The sequence below is a fragment of the Apium graveolens genome, chromosome 3, assembly GCF_009905375.1.
Source record: "Apium graveolens cultivar Ventura chromosome 3, ASM990537v1, whole genome shotgun sequence".
In the NCBI taxonomy this organism is placed as follows: Eukaryota; Viridiplantae; Streptophyta; class Magnoliopsida; order Apiales; family Apiaceae; genus Apium; species Apium graveolens.
In genome coordinates this window covers 110,058,004-110,072,996 of record NC_133649.1, presented here as the reverse complement: position 1 = coordinate 110,072,996, position 14,993 = coordinate 110,058,004, and the positions used below count along the sequence as shown (strand labels likewise).

Genomic DNA, 14,993 nt, shown 5'->3' with positions numbered 1-14,993 from the left:
GTGAATTCATATTATCCGGATAGTCGCGATATGTTGAGAAGCATCACTCACGATGTAGAATAAATGTGATTAATTAATTAATCATATTTAATAAATTAGAGAATTTATATAAATAATCATAAAATAGTTTTATTATTATTTATTTCTATTACCGGCTTAATATTGAACCTACAGGGTCACACCATAAAAGGAGAATGATTTAATGGTGGAGGAATTAATTAATAATGGCTAATAATTATTTATTTATGAAATAAATAATTAATTGGAAAATTTAATAATTGATTAAATGAGATTTAATTGATTATAAATTAATTAAGAAAAGTTCTTAATATAATTAATTAAGGATTTAATTTTTGGAATTTAAATCAAGAGAGAGAATTATTTCTAAATTGTTTAGAAAAAGGATTAATAATTAAAAGGTGTTTTAATTATTAATGAGAATAATAAATGGGATAATAATAATATTATTTATGGGAAAATTCCAGCTGAAAATTTTGCCTATAAATACACTATTATAGACCCTATTTTATTCTAACCCCATTAGAACCCGAAAACCCAAAAAGTTTGGAAAACCCAATTCTCTCCACCTCCTTCCTCCTCCTTAACATCGTTTTCTTGGTGGATACCGGTGGAGTGCTTCACACTTGAGGAGCAACTGCTAAGGATCTCTGATCGTTGTCTCCGAATTATTTTTAAAGGTTAGATTCGATCCCTCGAATTTTTATTCATGATTTATATGCTTTTATTTGGATTTTGTATGTGTAAAAGTGTTTTGCCATGCCTCCGCTGCATTAAAAATCCAACAATGGTATTAGAGCATAGGTTGTATGCATATAGATCTGTGGTAAAAATTTCAGAATTTTATGTGCTTTTATGAATTAATTATAATTTTTACAAGTTATATCATGGATTAATTTTGTCTGATGAGAAATTGTTTCTCAGAATAATTTTGAATGTTGATCTGGGTTCTACAAGTGTTGTAGATCGTCTGGGTATTTTTTTCATAATTTTATGATGTATAGATTTTTTATTATGAATTTTTGAAGTTATTGTAATTAAAATTCGTAATTAAATAAGTAAATATATGTATATATAGTATATATATATATATATTTGTTTCATATGCATATGCTGTTTCTGCTACTGTCTGTGAAGTCTGACTGCACGGAGAATGCAAAGCAAAGAAGACAGGTGAAGTACAGGCACGCAAACCGAGAATAGAATCTGTTAGGCGGCTGAAAAAAAAATAAATATATGGGTGTAACGCATTCCGGGAATGCGTTACACACCTGTGGCGCATTCACGGAATGCGTTACACCCTTTATTGGCTTAAAAGGGCTGTAACGCATCACTGGAATGCGTTACAGGGCTCGTAACGCGTTCCTGTAATGCGTTACAGCCCGACTGTCCATATTAAAATTGATTTTTTTAGAATTGGAGAGACCTATGCAACCCTTTTTTATTGTCAAACAAGTAGTTAAATAGGCACACCCTTAATTACCTCATAATTAGTATCATTTAATAAAAGGTTTTTACTAAAATTAACTTCTTTCCATTTTTAGCTAATAATTCAAATTTCAAGATAATAAAATTTCCATATATTTATTTAGTCAACTAAAATAAATCTACTATCAAATTATTGTAGGAAATAAAAAACTATAATTATAATTAAACAAATAAATAAAAAAATAAATTGGGGTGTTATATTCTACCCACCTTAAAAAATTTGGTCCTCCAACTTTCTATTCTAAATAAAGGCATGCATGAAATTCTTGATATAATTCGTACCTTAGTTACGATTTCCGGTAATTAGAAACACACGTCCATTTCCCAATTTGTAGTCTGCCCCCTTTCTTGGTGGTGGATTGTTGGGACATTTCGAGATCTTGTGTCCAATCTCCCCACAATAAAAACAAGCACCCAAGTTCCAATGACATTCTCTATCGGCATGATTTCCTATACACCTAGTGCATTTATCTTGATTTCCTTGATTACCCATTTGATCATACGCATGTGGTTTCTTGAGTGGTCCCCCTTGAGACGCTTGACCACCAGTTGGAGCGAACCTCTTCTTGTTCCAATTATGTGTTACCTTTTCGGATTCTGCTAAACCCCTCTCGATCACCAAGGCTTTATTGAGAACAACCTCATAAGTCTGAAGCTCAAAGGGCGCCACTCCAAGTCGAGTATTACTTCGCAATCCTTCCTCCAACCTCCTTGCTCGACTTGCCTCATCCGCAACCAATGTTGGTGCGTACTTAGCAAGTTTCGCAAACTCTGCTTCATACTCAGTAACCGGCTTCCCATCTTGTTCAAGCCTGATAAAGTCCCTCTCTTTCTGTAAACGCGTCGTCCTCAGAAAGTACTTGTCCTCTAAAGCTTTCTTAAACCTTTCCCACGAATATGGTTCTTGATTTGCTTCTGCATTTGCCTCATTTTTTCTTTTCTCCATAAGCCACCAGTCAAAGGCACTCCCTTGAGGTTGGTAAACAGCAAGTGTCACTTTTTGCTCATCATTGCTGCCAAGTAACTCAAAGGCCTTCTTCATCTCTTGAACCCACTTCTCAACTACCGCCGGGTCCGTCGCTCCATCAAAGCTTGGCGGGTTAAGTCTTTTAAATTCCGAAACTATGCTTGGTTGCCTCAGCTGTTGGTTTCCTACTAGAGCGGCTAAAGTTTGTGCTAGCTGATCAAAAGCTCCACCATTGTTATTATTGTTATTACTATTATTATTGTTGTTGTTGTTGTTGTTGTTGTTGTTGTTATTACTAGAACTGACAGCACGGAATTCGAGAAGAGAAAAGACGGCGACAGTTCACGCACAGGGGAGGACCGCGCGTCGACCACGCGCGCGTGGGGCTCACGCGCTGGCGTGCCACGCGCGGCGCATGGAAGACACGCGCTGGTGACGTCATGCTGACGTCATGCTGACGTCATCAGATGACGTTATGCTGACGTCAGCAAAGGGGTTCGGGCGCGTGAAGCGCGTGGGTGCGCGTGGCGGAGTTCAGACACGCGCCTGACAGCGCGTGTGCGCGTGTCGGCGCGTGGGGACACTTCTTTTGGCGCGTGAAGGCGCGTGGTAACTCATATTTGGGTGATTTTGGTGCCGTTGGATTCGTATTTTCGAGACGCTTCTAATGGTATATGATTTGATATTTTATGAAATTGTTTCGAACTGTTTATAGCTAACATAAGTGTTTTAAAGCTGTTTTTGATCGTTTAAATTGCTTTTAAATGCTTCATGTGATACATAGAGATGTATAATGCTTAGACTAATGTGCTAGATGATGTAACATGCTTACCTTGATGTTTATTCATGTTGATATATGTGATATATGCTTATTTTATCATGCGATGATAGATATAGGTGAACTTAAATGAACATAAGGCGTTTGTTATACAACCTAGTATAGTGAAATTGTTTCATAACCTTAAGAATAATATTATGAATACAATCATGAGATTCTTGTGTTTGTGAAACACGTAATTGAATATGAATTTTCGATATGAGAGAAAGGATGATTCTGTCAACAACAGATTTCTATCTGTAAGAAAGGGTTATTAAGTGACGCCTCTTGACAATGCTCCACCCGATCTGGGAATCATCTGATTATTGATTATTGATTTGAAATATTTAATTTAAAAGGAAGAATCTCTTTATAATATGATTATGATTGTAACGTAATATAATCCCTCTAAAATTAAATAATATCAAGTAGTAATTGGCCAATGACACAACGGGCTTGTGTCGGTCATAGCCTTCCAACATGGAAGAAAGTAGTTCTTATTTTTGAATCATTGTCGTTTCGTGCCACAGCCGAGGGCTTTGATTTTGAAATAAGAAATACTTGTCTATTACATAGAGATGTGTACATTGAATAAGAATCTAAAGATCGTTACGTGCCACAGCCGTGGGCCTTTGGGGACTGATTCAATTGTACGAAATGCTGGGTTAGACTTGACTTAGAATATTGAGTTTGTCGTACCACAGCCGTGACTCAATTATTCAAGAGGCTAAAGTTTCATTAGGGAATAACATTAGATGTAATTGACAAGAGTTGTCTGCCTATTGAACATTACATGGCGTTTCGTGCCACAGTCGGGGTTGTGTAATGGAATGTAGGATCCCTATTCCCACTAGCATTATGAATGCTTAATTTTTGATGTAGGGGGTTGAATAAATTAGGAAAACTAGTGGGAGCCACTTATGAATAAAGACCCGATTCATATAGTGTTTTGAAATGAAATCGAATATTTGCTAAGTGTTGTTATGTGTTTATCATTTACAGATTTACTTTGTACGTTATGTCTTCTACACTATCACTCAGGAGCATACTAGATGCTCACAAATTGAATGGTCCTAATTATGCTGACTGGCTTTCGAAACTTGAGAATTGTTCTCAGGATTGAGAAGCTGGAATACGTGATTGACTCACCTAAGCCTATTGAACCTGCTAGTGATGCATATAATGATGAACATGTTGTGTATCGTAAGTGGATAGATGATGCAAATGTTGCTCAATGCATCATGCTAGCTTCCATGAACATTGAGCTACAGAAGCAACATGAGCATATGGATGCTCACACTATCCTCATGCATCTACAAGAGTTGTATGATGTGGCAGGGAGGACAACTCGATATGAGATATCGAAGGAGTTGTTCGGTTGTAGGATGTCTGAGGGATCATCTGTGAATGACCATGTACTTAAGATGATCAATTTGATTGAATGTCTTGGACAACTTGGTTTTGTCATGGATGGGGAGCTGAGCCAAGACCTGGTCTTGCAATCGCTTCCGAGTTCATTCTCGCAGTTTGTTCTGAACTTTCACATAAATAAGTTGGATGTCAGCCTGCCTGAACTCCACAACATGTTGAAGACTGCGGAATCGAATTTTCCCCCTAAGAAGAGTTCTGTTCTTCTAATTGGTGAAGGTTCCAATCCTAAGAAAAGGAAGAGGAACTCTTCCAAGAAGAAGAAAGTAGGTGAGAAATTGCCGGTTCCACCAAAAGCTGAAGACCCCGAGAGCAAAGTTGTTTGCTTTCACTGTAACAGGGTGGGGCACTGGAAGAGGAACTGGAAGGTTTACCTTGCAGAATTGAAGAAGAAGGGTAGTGAGACTACCGCTTCCGATTCAGGTATGTTCATGATAGAAGTGAATATGTCATTTCTACTTGGGTATTAGATACCGCCTGTGGTTCTCATATCTGCAATTTGTTCCAGGGACCAAGGAGAAGTAGGACTCTTGAAGAAGAGGAGGTGATTCTATTGATGGGAAATGGAGCAAGAGTTGCTGCTGTAGATGTAGAATCGTTTCATTTACATAGGCCTACGGGCAAGACTATTGTTTGAAATAATTGTTATTTTGTTCCCTCGATTGTGAGGAATATTATTCCCATGTTAGACTTGGGTGGATTTTTCATTTATTATTGAGAATAATGAATGTTCTATTCTTAGAGATAATATTTTTTATGGACGTGGCACTTTAAATAATGGTCTGTATGTATGTGACATAATTTATTTCAGATTGAACAAACTAATAAAAGAAAAGGGATGATGAAAATCTCACTTTATAGTGGCATTGCAGTCTCCATTTAGTGGACATGGAGAAAGGGCTGCAAATTTGCTAGGAATGGTACACACAGATGTATGTGCACCAATGTCTAAGCAAGCCATAGGTGGATTTTCATACTTCATTACTTTCATAGATGATAGATCTAGATTCGGATATGTGTTTAATGAAACATAAGTCTGGAGCCTTTGAAAAGTTCAAAGAGTATAAGTATGAAGTGGAGAAATAACCAAACATAGTATTATAACTCTTCGATCAGATCGAGGTGGTGAATACTTTAATGGAGTGTTTCTAGATTATCTCAAAGTAAATGGTATAGTCTCCCAGTGGACTCCTCCAGATTAGTATCTGAAAAGAGAAATTGAACTTTGTTAGACATAGTTCGGTCCATGATGAGCTATGCAAATCTTCCAGTATTCCTATGGGGTTATGCATTGGAAACCTCAGCATATTTACTGAATAAGGTGCCTTCCAAAATCTGTTCCTCAAACTTCGTATGAGATATGGAAAGAAAGGAAACCGAGTCTTAAACACGTTAAGATTTGGGGATGTCCAGCTTATGTCAAGAAAGTTGACCCAGATAAGCTGGAATATCGATCCGTAAGATGTAGTTTTGTGGGATATCCTAAAGAGACTTTAGGGTATTACTTTTATACCGATCATCGGGTGTTTGTATCCAGACATGCTACCTTCTTGGAAAAGGAGTTTATCCTTGAAGGAAATAGTGGGAGCAAAATTGAACTTGATGAAGTTCAAGAAGCACAAACTACTACGGATCAAGTGGAAACACCTGTTCTGACTGAACAACCTTTTGTGGAACAACCCATTCATAGGTCAGGGAGAGTGTCTCGCCAACCTGAGAGGTAAGATGGCCTTGTCATTGAGAATGACAATAAGTTGTCGATCATTGATGATGACGACCCTGTGACCTATAATGAGGCTATGAGTAGTGTTGACTCAGAGAAATGGCAAAGTGCCATGAAATCCAGAATGGAATCTATGTATACGGTATACAAAGGATAGATTATAGCAGATGGCCAGGTGGAGACCTATAAGGCCAGGCTTTTGGGAAAATGATTCAAACAAAGGCAATGGATTGACTTTGATGAAACATTTTACATGTAGCCCTGTTAAAATCAGTTCGGATTTTGCTTGCGATTAATGTGGTTTAAAGCAAGCTTCTCGAAAGATGGAACATTCGTTTTGATGAGATAATCATAGAGTTTGATTTTATCAAAAACGTAGATAACCATGCGTCTACAAAAGGGTTAGTGGGAGCGCGGTAACATTTCTTGTATTGTATTGAAATAGAGTTGACACACATAACAACATAGCAGACCCACTCACAAAGCTACTTTTTGAAAGTCACTTTGATCGTCATAAAGATGAGATGGGTATTAGATACCAGAGTGATTGGCTTTATTACAAGTGGGAGATTGAAAGGAATATGTCCTAAGTCCAATCATGTATTAGGATTTAGGAATAACTTTTATGTAATCTGTTTTGATTTCATTGATATTAATAAAGACTTGTTTTATTTTTATTACGGGCTTTATCTATTTAAGTGTTTAAATAAGATATACCATAGTTTAGAGTAAAGCTTTTTATGGATTATGATGAGATCATAATAGTGAGACCTAAAAAGATGATAACTCTAAACTTAAATAGTTCCTGGTCATAGGATTACTAACTGGTAATTAATAATCCACAAAGATCGGTACATACTATGCTTGCTTCATTATGAAGGATGTCTGTTCTCATAGACATTTGTGTGGTGACACTATAGCTAGTATGTAGGTGCTTATTATAGAATAAGTTTACTGAACATGACTCGCACAGCTGAACAACTGATGGAGTTCTCTCACATGTCAGCAGTTGTTCACCTAGTGATAGTTGTACAAGTATCCTTAGACTTGAGGTCATCATAGTCATCTTGTGTACACTGAACTATGCTTTGGTTTAGTTCTTAGTCTCCAGGGACAATTATTAGGGCTCTTCTGGGTATAGGAATTTGTACACGAAGATAGTGTATGATCAATAAAGGATCTACCCCTTCCAGTGAAGGAAGCGAATGTTCAAGGCTGATCCACTTATGCTAGTTCAGGAATCTCTGGCCAATGTAAATGAAATTAGAAAGGAGTTTCTAATTTGCATAGAACTACGCATAGTAAATGGTAAGCAAATGATTGAATTAGATAGGCTTGACACGAGATCCATGCCTTGTATTTAATTGGAACATTGTAGGGTAGAAGGAGTTTATTGTACAGTAACTATTCACTGACAGGTTCTTGGTATTCTAAGCAGTGAATTCATATTATGCGGATAGTCGCGATATGTTGAGAAGCATCACTCACGAAGTTGAATAAATGTGATTAATTAATTAATCATATTTAATAAATTAGAGAATTTATATAAATAATGATAAAATAGTTTTATTATTATTTATTTCTACTACCAGCTTAATATTGAACCTACAGGGTCACACCATAAAAAGAGAATGATTTATTGGTGGAGGAATTAATTAATAATGGCTAATAATTATTTATTTGTGATATAAATAATTAATTGGAAAATTTAATAATTGATTAAATGAGATTTAATTGATTATAAATTAATTAAGAAAAGTTCTTAATATTATTAATTAAGGATTTAATTTTTGGAAATTAAATCAAGAGAGAGAATTATTTCTAAAGTGTTTAGAAAAAGGATTAATGATTAAACGGTGTTTTAATTATTAATGAGAATAATAAATGGGATAATAATAATAATATTTATGGAAAAATTTCAGCTGAAAATTTTGCCTATAAATATACTATTATAGACCCTATTTTATTCCAACCCCAGAAACCCAAAAGTTTCAGAAAACCAAATTCTCTCCACCTCCTCCTCCTCCTAAAAGTCGTTTTCTTGGTGGATACCGGTGGAGTGCTTCACACTTGAGGAGCAACTGCTAAGGATCTCTGATCATTGTCTCCGAATTATTTTTAAAGCTTAGATTCGATCCCTCGAATTTTTATTCATGATCTGTATGCTTTTATTTGGATTTTGTATGTGTAAAAGTGTTTTGCCATGCCCCGCTGCGTTTAAAAATCCAACAATGATGACATCCCTTTTCCTATATAGCTTTGTCCCGTAATGAAAACCTTTGCTGTCATCTCCAAAGATTATTGACAGAATAGCTTATGTCAATCACATTTGATTGTGAGGCTCTTTCCTTAATCACATGCCTTGAGTATGAATTACCAAGAATATATATGAATCAGTTAACCTGTTATGTCCTGCACTCACATATGGATTAACAGTTCCTGGTACCCAACTTATCAGTGTGGGTCCAGATGGATTAGAGATATTATTATAAACAAAGATAACAACAGCTGCAACCTTATCGTGCTAAATCTTATCTTTGACTTACCATTTTCTCCATTTAAATACCCTTGACAGATTTGTCTCTAGGCTAGGGGAAAATGGTTCCAACCTTACATAAGGAGGACTAGCAGTCTTTGCCCTATTATAATCCTAAACATGCTTCTTCTATATTTAATGCAAGTACTAAGAGATGCATTCATGGCATAAAGAATAAGCAAGCATTGTATTGGGAATACATGGCATTCATTCAGAAACATTACACATAAGAATTAAGCAAGACATGCATGATATGGAACAAACAGAATTAACAACTAAATCACTAATTCTATCTAGTCCAATCCTGTTGATGAATCTCATCTAGCTATCTCAATCCAATTATAAATTAATACATCTTAACAAACAATTCAGATCAAATGAATAAATCACATTGTATTAGGTTACAGGAGATAAGAATAAACAAAGTTCTTATATGTAACATCCCAACTTTTTAGGATATTAATTCTATACAAAAACTAATAAGTGAAACTCGATAATTCACTTTCTAAACCAAAATGATCAAGTTTCTCAAACTCGAAACATCAAAAGTCAACTCAAAATTCAAATGTACTAAAATTTGAGACGCATCTTGAACAATAATTCGATAATAAAGTTCAAAGTGAAATAAATAAAAATCCAAACAGCATGTCCAAGTCATCCTTATTCTTTTCGAAAGTCCAAACTTGAAATGTATACACAAAAATGAGCTACGAAGCCCAGCAAGTAACTATCGTTCAACGACTCAAAAAATATTTTCTAAAATATTTATCAGACTTTAAATCAATTATATATAGTTCCAAAATATCGCAATCATATCTATTCCACAGTTATAAATTACGGTCACACTATGCCAGTGACACAGCTTCTATAATTCGATAAGGGCTAGTTTACGTCCCTCGCTAAGACAAGGCCTAACAAGGTATCTATGTGTTCCGGAACGTGCGTAAACTAGTTCTATGTGCCACACTATCCAGTGGCCGGATTCTATAAATCGATATGTAACTAAAACTGGGAATATCTAAAAAGTCTTTTCTATTTACAATATCACAATGTTCGAGAATCAAAATTAATCAAATATTTCTGATACAGAAAAAGGTCGAATAAAATGAATCAATTTAAATACTAGTGAGTAACGAAAAATCACTTACCTCGAAAACGATTAGACACTTAATATACACGAACAAATCCTATAATTTATTAAGCAAAAATATAATTAATTAATACAACTTATAAATAAATTATACACGAACAATTAAGACTACTACTGGACAGAGGGAAATATATTGAGATTTCCGAATCTTATTTATAGATTAACACACACAACACAAAGGCTAGTAAATAACAGAATAGTCACTTAAATTATTTAGAAAGTGGGCTAGCCAAACGAAGAAAACAAATAAGTATACAAAATTGTGGAATGGCCTTAAAGCCCAATAAACACTATGAGTTGAAACAATTTCCATAACTTGAAAACCCCACTCTATATTTTAACATAAAACTAACATGCATATTTAAGTTAACAAATCAATCCAACTACCACGTACATATATTTATCATATTGAAAAAAATAAAAGAATAGTGCATACCTCCTGTACTAAACCCAAACCACATGGTACATTAGAATTTAATGGTCAAGATTATTTTATTGAACAACACAAATTCTATTTATATAATTATATTAATAAGGCAATTTGTCAAATCGTACAGGAACCATATTTTGACTAAATAAAATAAAATGATAATATTCTTATTAAGAAATATAAATAAATAAAATAAATATATAATCCACTTAATCACACACACCAAAATTTTAAAATAGATATATTTCTATAAAAAATATTAATAATAATAAAAATAACTTAAATATAATAATGACCGTAAAATTAATAAAAAAGAGCCTATACAAAAATACGAGCAAGCATGCACCAATAAAAAATGTTACCAAATTACAATTTACACATAACAAATAATACAATATTGATTAATAAGCCAAAACAGAGATATAATGTTCTCTCACTAAAACAATAACAAGCAGGATCAAGAATACATGTGGATCCCTATGATCAAGAATACATGTGGATCCCTATCGTCTACTTTGTCACCAGGAAACAATACTAACATATAGAGCACTAAAGAAATAAAGTAAATGAAGCAAGGAGCAATGGTAGAGCATATACCTAGTTATAAAAATAATAAAAAAAATGAAAAGCTCGTGTACCTCTTTTTAGAATTGGAGAGACCTATGCAACCCTTTTTAATTGTCAAACAAGTAGTTAAATAGGCACACGCAAAACCCTATAATATCCCTTAATTACCTCATAATTAGTATCATTTAATAAAAGCTTTTTACTAAAATTAACTTCTTTCCATTTTTAGCTAATAATTCAAATTTCAAGATAATAAAATTTCCATATATTCATTTAGTCAACTAAAATAAATCTACTATCAAATTATTGTAGGAAATAAAAAACTATAATTATAATTAAACAAATAAATAAAAAAATAAATTGGGGTGTTATATTCTACCCATCTTAAAAAATTTGGTCCTCCAAATTTCTATTCTAAATAAAGGGATGCATGAAATTCTTGATATAATTCGTACCTTAGTTACGATTTCCGGTAATTAGAAACACACGTCCATTTCCCAATTTGGAGTCTGCCCCCTTTCTCGGTGGTGGATTGTTGGGACATTTCGAGATCTTGTGTCCAATCTCCCCATAATAAAAACAAGCACCCAAGTTCCAACGACATTCTCTATCGGCATGATTTCCTACACACCTAGTGCATTTATCTTGATTTCCTTGATTACCCATTTGATCATATGCATGTGGTTTCTTGAGTGGTCCCCCTTGAGACGCTTGACCACCAGTTGGAGCGAACCTCTTCTTGTTCCAATTATGTGTTGCCTTTTCGGATTCTGGTAAACCCCTCTCGATCACCAAGGCTTTATTGAGAACAACCTCATAAGTCTGAAGCTCAAAGGGCGCCACTCCAAGTCGAGTATTACTTCGCAATCCTTCCTCCAACCTCCTTGCTCGACTTGCCTCATCCGCAACCAATGTTGGTGCGTACTTAGCAAGTTTCGCAAACTCTGCTTCATACTCAGTAACCGGCTTCCCACCTTGTTCAAGCCTGATAAAGTCCCTCTCTTTCTGTAAACGCGTCATCCTCGGAAAATACTTGTCCTCTAAAGCTTTCTTAAACCTTTCCCACGAATATGGTTCTTGATTTGCTTCTGCATTTGCCTCATTTTTTTTTCTCCATAAGCCACCAGTCAAAGGCACTCCCTTGAAGTTGGTAAACAGTAAGTGTCACATTTTGCTCATCATTGCTTCCAAGTAACTCAAAGGTCTTCTTCATCTCTTGAACCCACTTCTCAACTACCGCCGGGTCCGTCGCTCCATCAAAGCTTGGCGGGTTAAGTCTTTTGAATTCCGAAACTATGCTTGGTTGCCTCGGCTGTTGGTTTCCTACTAGAGCGGCTAAAGTTTGTACTAGCTGATCAAAAGCTCCACCATTGTTATTATTGTTATTACTATTATTGTTGTTGTTGTTGTTGTTGTTGTTGTTTCCACCCCGTCCACTCCGTGAGTCATTTTTCTATCAAAACAAAAATAAGAACTTATTTTATGTATAAATAATTATGCAAAGAATCATTATTTTTAAATAAATATAACATCCATTTCTCAAACACCTCAAATAATCAAGTGGAACAATTCTTAAAGTAACATTTAGATCTTACAATGCAATTATAAAAATAAAACTTCACAAAATCCAACTTCTTCCAAATAAAACTTAATATCTGAAATAAAAATTCCCAAAACCAAACAAGAAACAAAGATAGGTCATAAACTAGTTCATTCTAGAGCATCTTCTATCTCTCTCCTAGTCTCCCCAAGTCCATCTCGAAATGCTTAAAGAAAATCTTTCGTAACTCTCCCAAGCCAAGTAACAAGCCAGCACCTTGACAACGGCCAACGAAAAAAAGCATCTATTACACGTTCATGCCTTCGAGTGTCCCTCCTTATTATCTCCAGGGCTCTCTCAGATTTCTCGCTTGCAATTTGGAGGTCTTCTATGGCTCTCTCAGCTCTAACATTTACAATTTCAAGGTCCCGGACATTCAAAAAATAATCTTTTAAGATATCCTGACGTTCCTTTCTTAACTTACTCTCGACTTCTACCGCTTCCTCATTTATAAACTTAAGTTTAAGCTTAAGCACCACATTCTCTCTCATTGCCCTCGTCAAAGCATCTCTTCCACGTGAATGGTTAACACTCTCAACAAAAGGTGAGTTTTTAACAGATTCCTCGCTATCATAGTCAAGCATAGGGGCATCCTCATCAATATCAATGGACACTTGTGGCGATTGTTATTCGATTTCCTCATCGGGGTCTTCCTCCATATCCTCATCAAATCCGATAGCAAGACCCCACACATTCTCATTATCAGCCATTTACAAATGTCCAAAATGAAGTATTAATACTTACAACTAGAAGGAAATGATTCTAGAGTACTTAACCCACAAGTCAACCTACAAAGTAGTCTACAGGATCTACAACCTAGGCTCTGATACCATTTGTAATATCCCAACTTTTTAGGATATTAATTCTACACGAAAACTAATAAGTGAAACCCGATAATTCACTTTCTAAACCAAAATGATCAAGTTTCTCAAACCCGAAATATCAAAAGTCAACACAAAATTCAAATGTACTAAAATTTGAGACGCAGCTTGAACAATAATTCAATAATAAAGTTCAAAGTGAAATAAATAAAAATCCAAACAACATTTCCAAGTCATCCTTATTCTTTTCGAAAGTCCAAACCTGAAATGTATACACAAAAATGAGCTACGAAGCCCAGCAAGTAACTATCGTTCAACGACCCACAAAATATTTTCTAAAATATTTTTCAGACTTTAAATCAATTATATATAGTTCCAAAATATCACAATCATATCTATTCCACAGTTATAAATTACGGTCACACTATGTCAGTGACACGGCTTCTATAATTCGATAAGGGCTAGTTTACGTCCCTCGCTAAGACAAGGCCTAACAAGGTATCTATGTATTCCGGAACGTGTGTAAACTAGTTCTATGTGCCACACTATCCAGTGGCCGGATTCTATAAATCGATACGTAACTAAAACTGGGAATATCTAAAAAGTCTTTTCTATTTACAATATCACAATGTTCGATAATCAAAATTAATCAAATATTTCTTATACAGAAAAAGGTCGAATAAAATGAATCAATTTAAACACTAGTGAGTAACAAAAAATCACTTACCTCGAAAGCGATTGGACACTGAATATACACGAACAAATCCCTACAATTTATTAAGAAAAATATAATTAATAATACAATTTATAAACAAATTATACACGAACAATTAAGACTACTACTGGACAGAGGGAAATATATTAAGATTTCCGAATCTTATTTATAGATTAACACGCACAACACAAAGGCTAGTAAATAACTGGACAGTCACTTAAATTATTTAGAAAGTGGGCTAGCCAAACAAAGAAAACAAATAAGTATACAAAATTGTGGAATGGCCTTAAAGCCCAATAAACACTAAGACTTGAAACAATTTCCATAACTTGAAAACCTCACTCTATATTTTAACATAAAACTAACATGCATATTTAAGTTAACAAATCAATCCAACTACCACGTACATATATTAATCATATTGAAAAAATAAAAGAATAGTCCATACCTCCTGTACTAAACCCAAACCACATGGTACATTAGAATTTAATGGTCAAGATTATTTTATTGAACAACACAAATTTTATTTATATAATTATATTAATAAGGCAATTTGTTAAATCGTACAAGAACCATATTTTGACTAAATAAAATAAAATGATAATATTCTTATTAAGAAATATAATTAAATAAAATAAATATATAATCCACTTAATCACACACACCAAAATTTTAAAATAGATATATTTCTATAAAAAATATTAATAATAATAAAAATAACTTAAATATAATA

General features: G+C 34.4%; 1 protein-coding gene across 1 annotated transcript; it reads right to left on the bottom strand.

The window, feature by feature from the left end:
* Positions 1-1,789: 1,789 nt before the first annotated feature.
* On the bottom strand, positions 1,790-2,548 carry LOC141714524 (uncharacterized). Its single transcript, XM_074518039.1, has one exon. It carries the CDS (start codon positions 2,546-2,548, stop codon positions 1,790-1,792), a length of 759 nt encoding a protein of 252 aa, XP_074374140.1.
* Between the last annotated feature and the right edge of the window lie 12,445 nt (positions 2,549-14,993).

What these genes read in the sequence shown, in the direction of transcription:
- LOC141714524 (XM_074518039.1), bottom strand. Translation starts at nt 2,548, where the DNA reads ATGAAGAAGGCCTTTGAGTTACTTGGCAGCAATGATGAGCAAAAAGTG.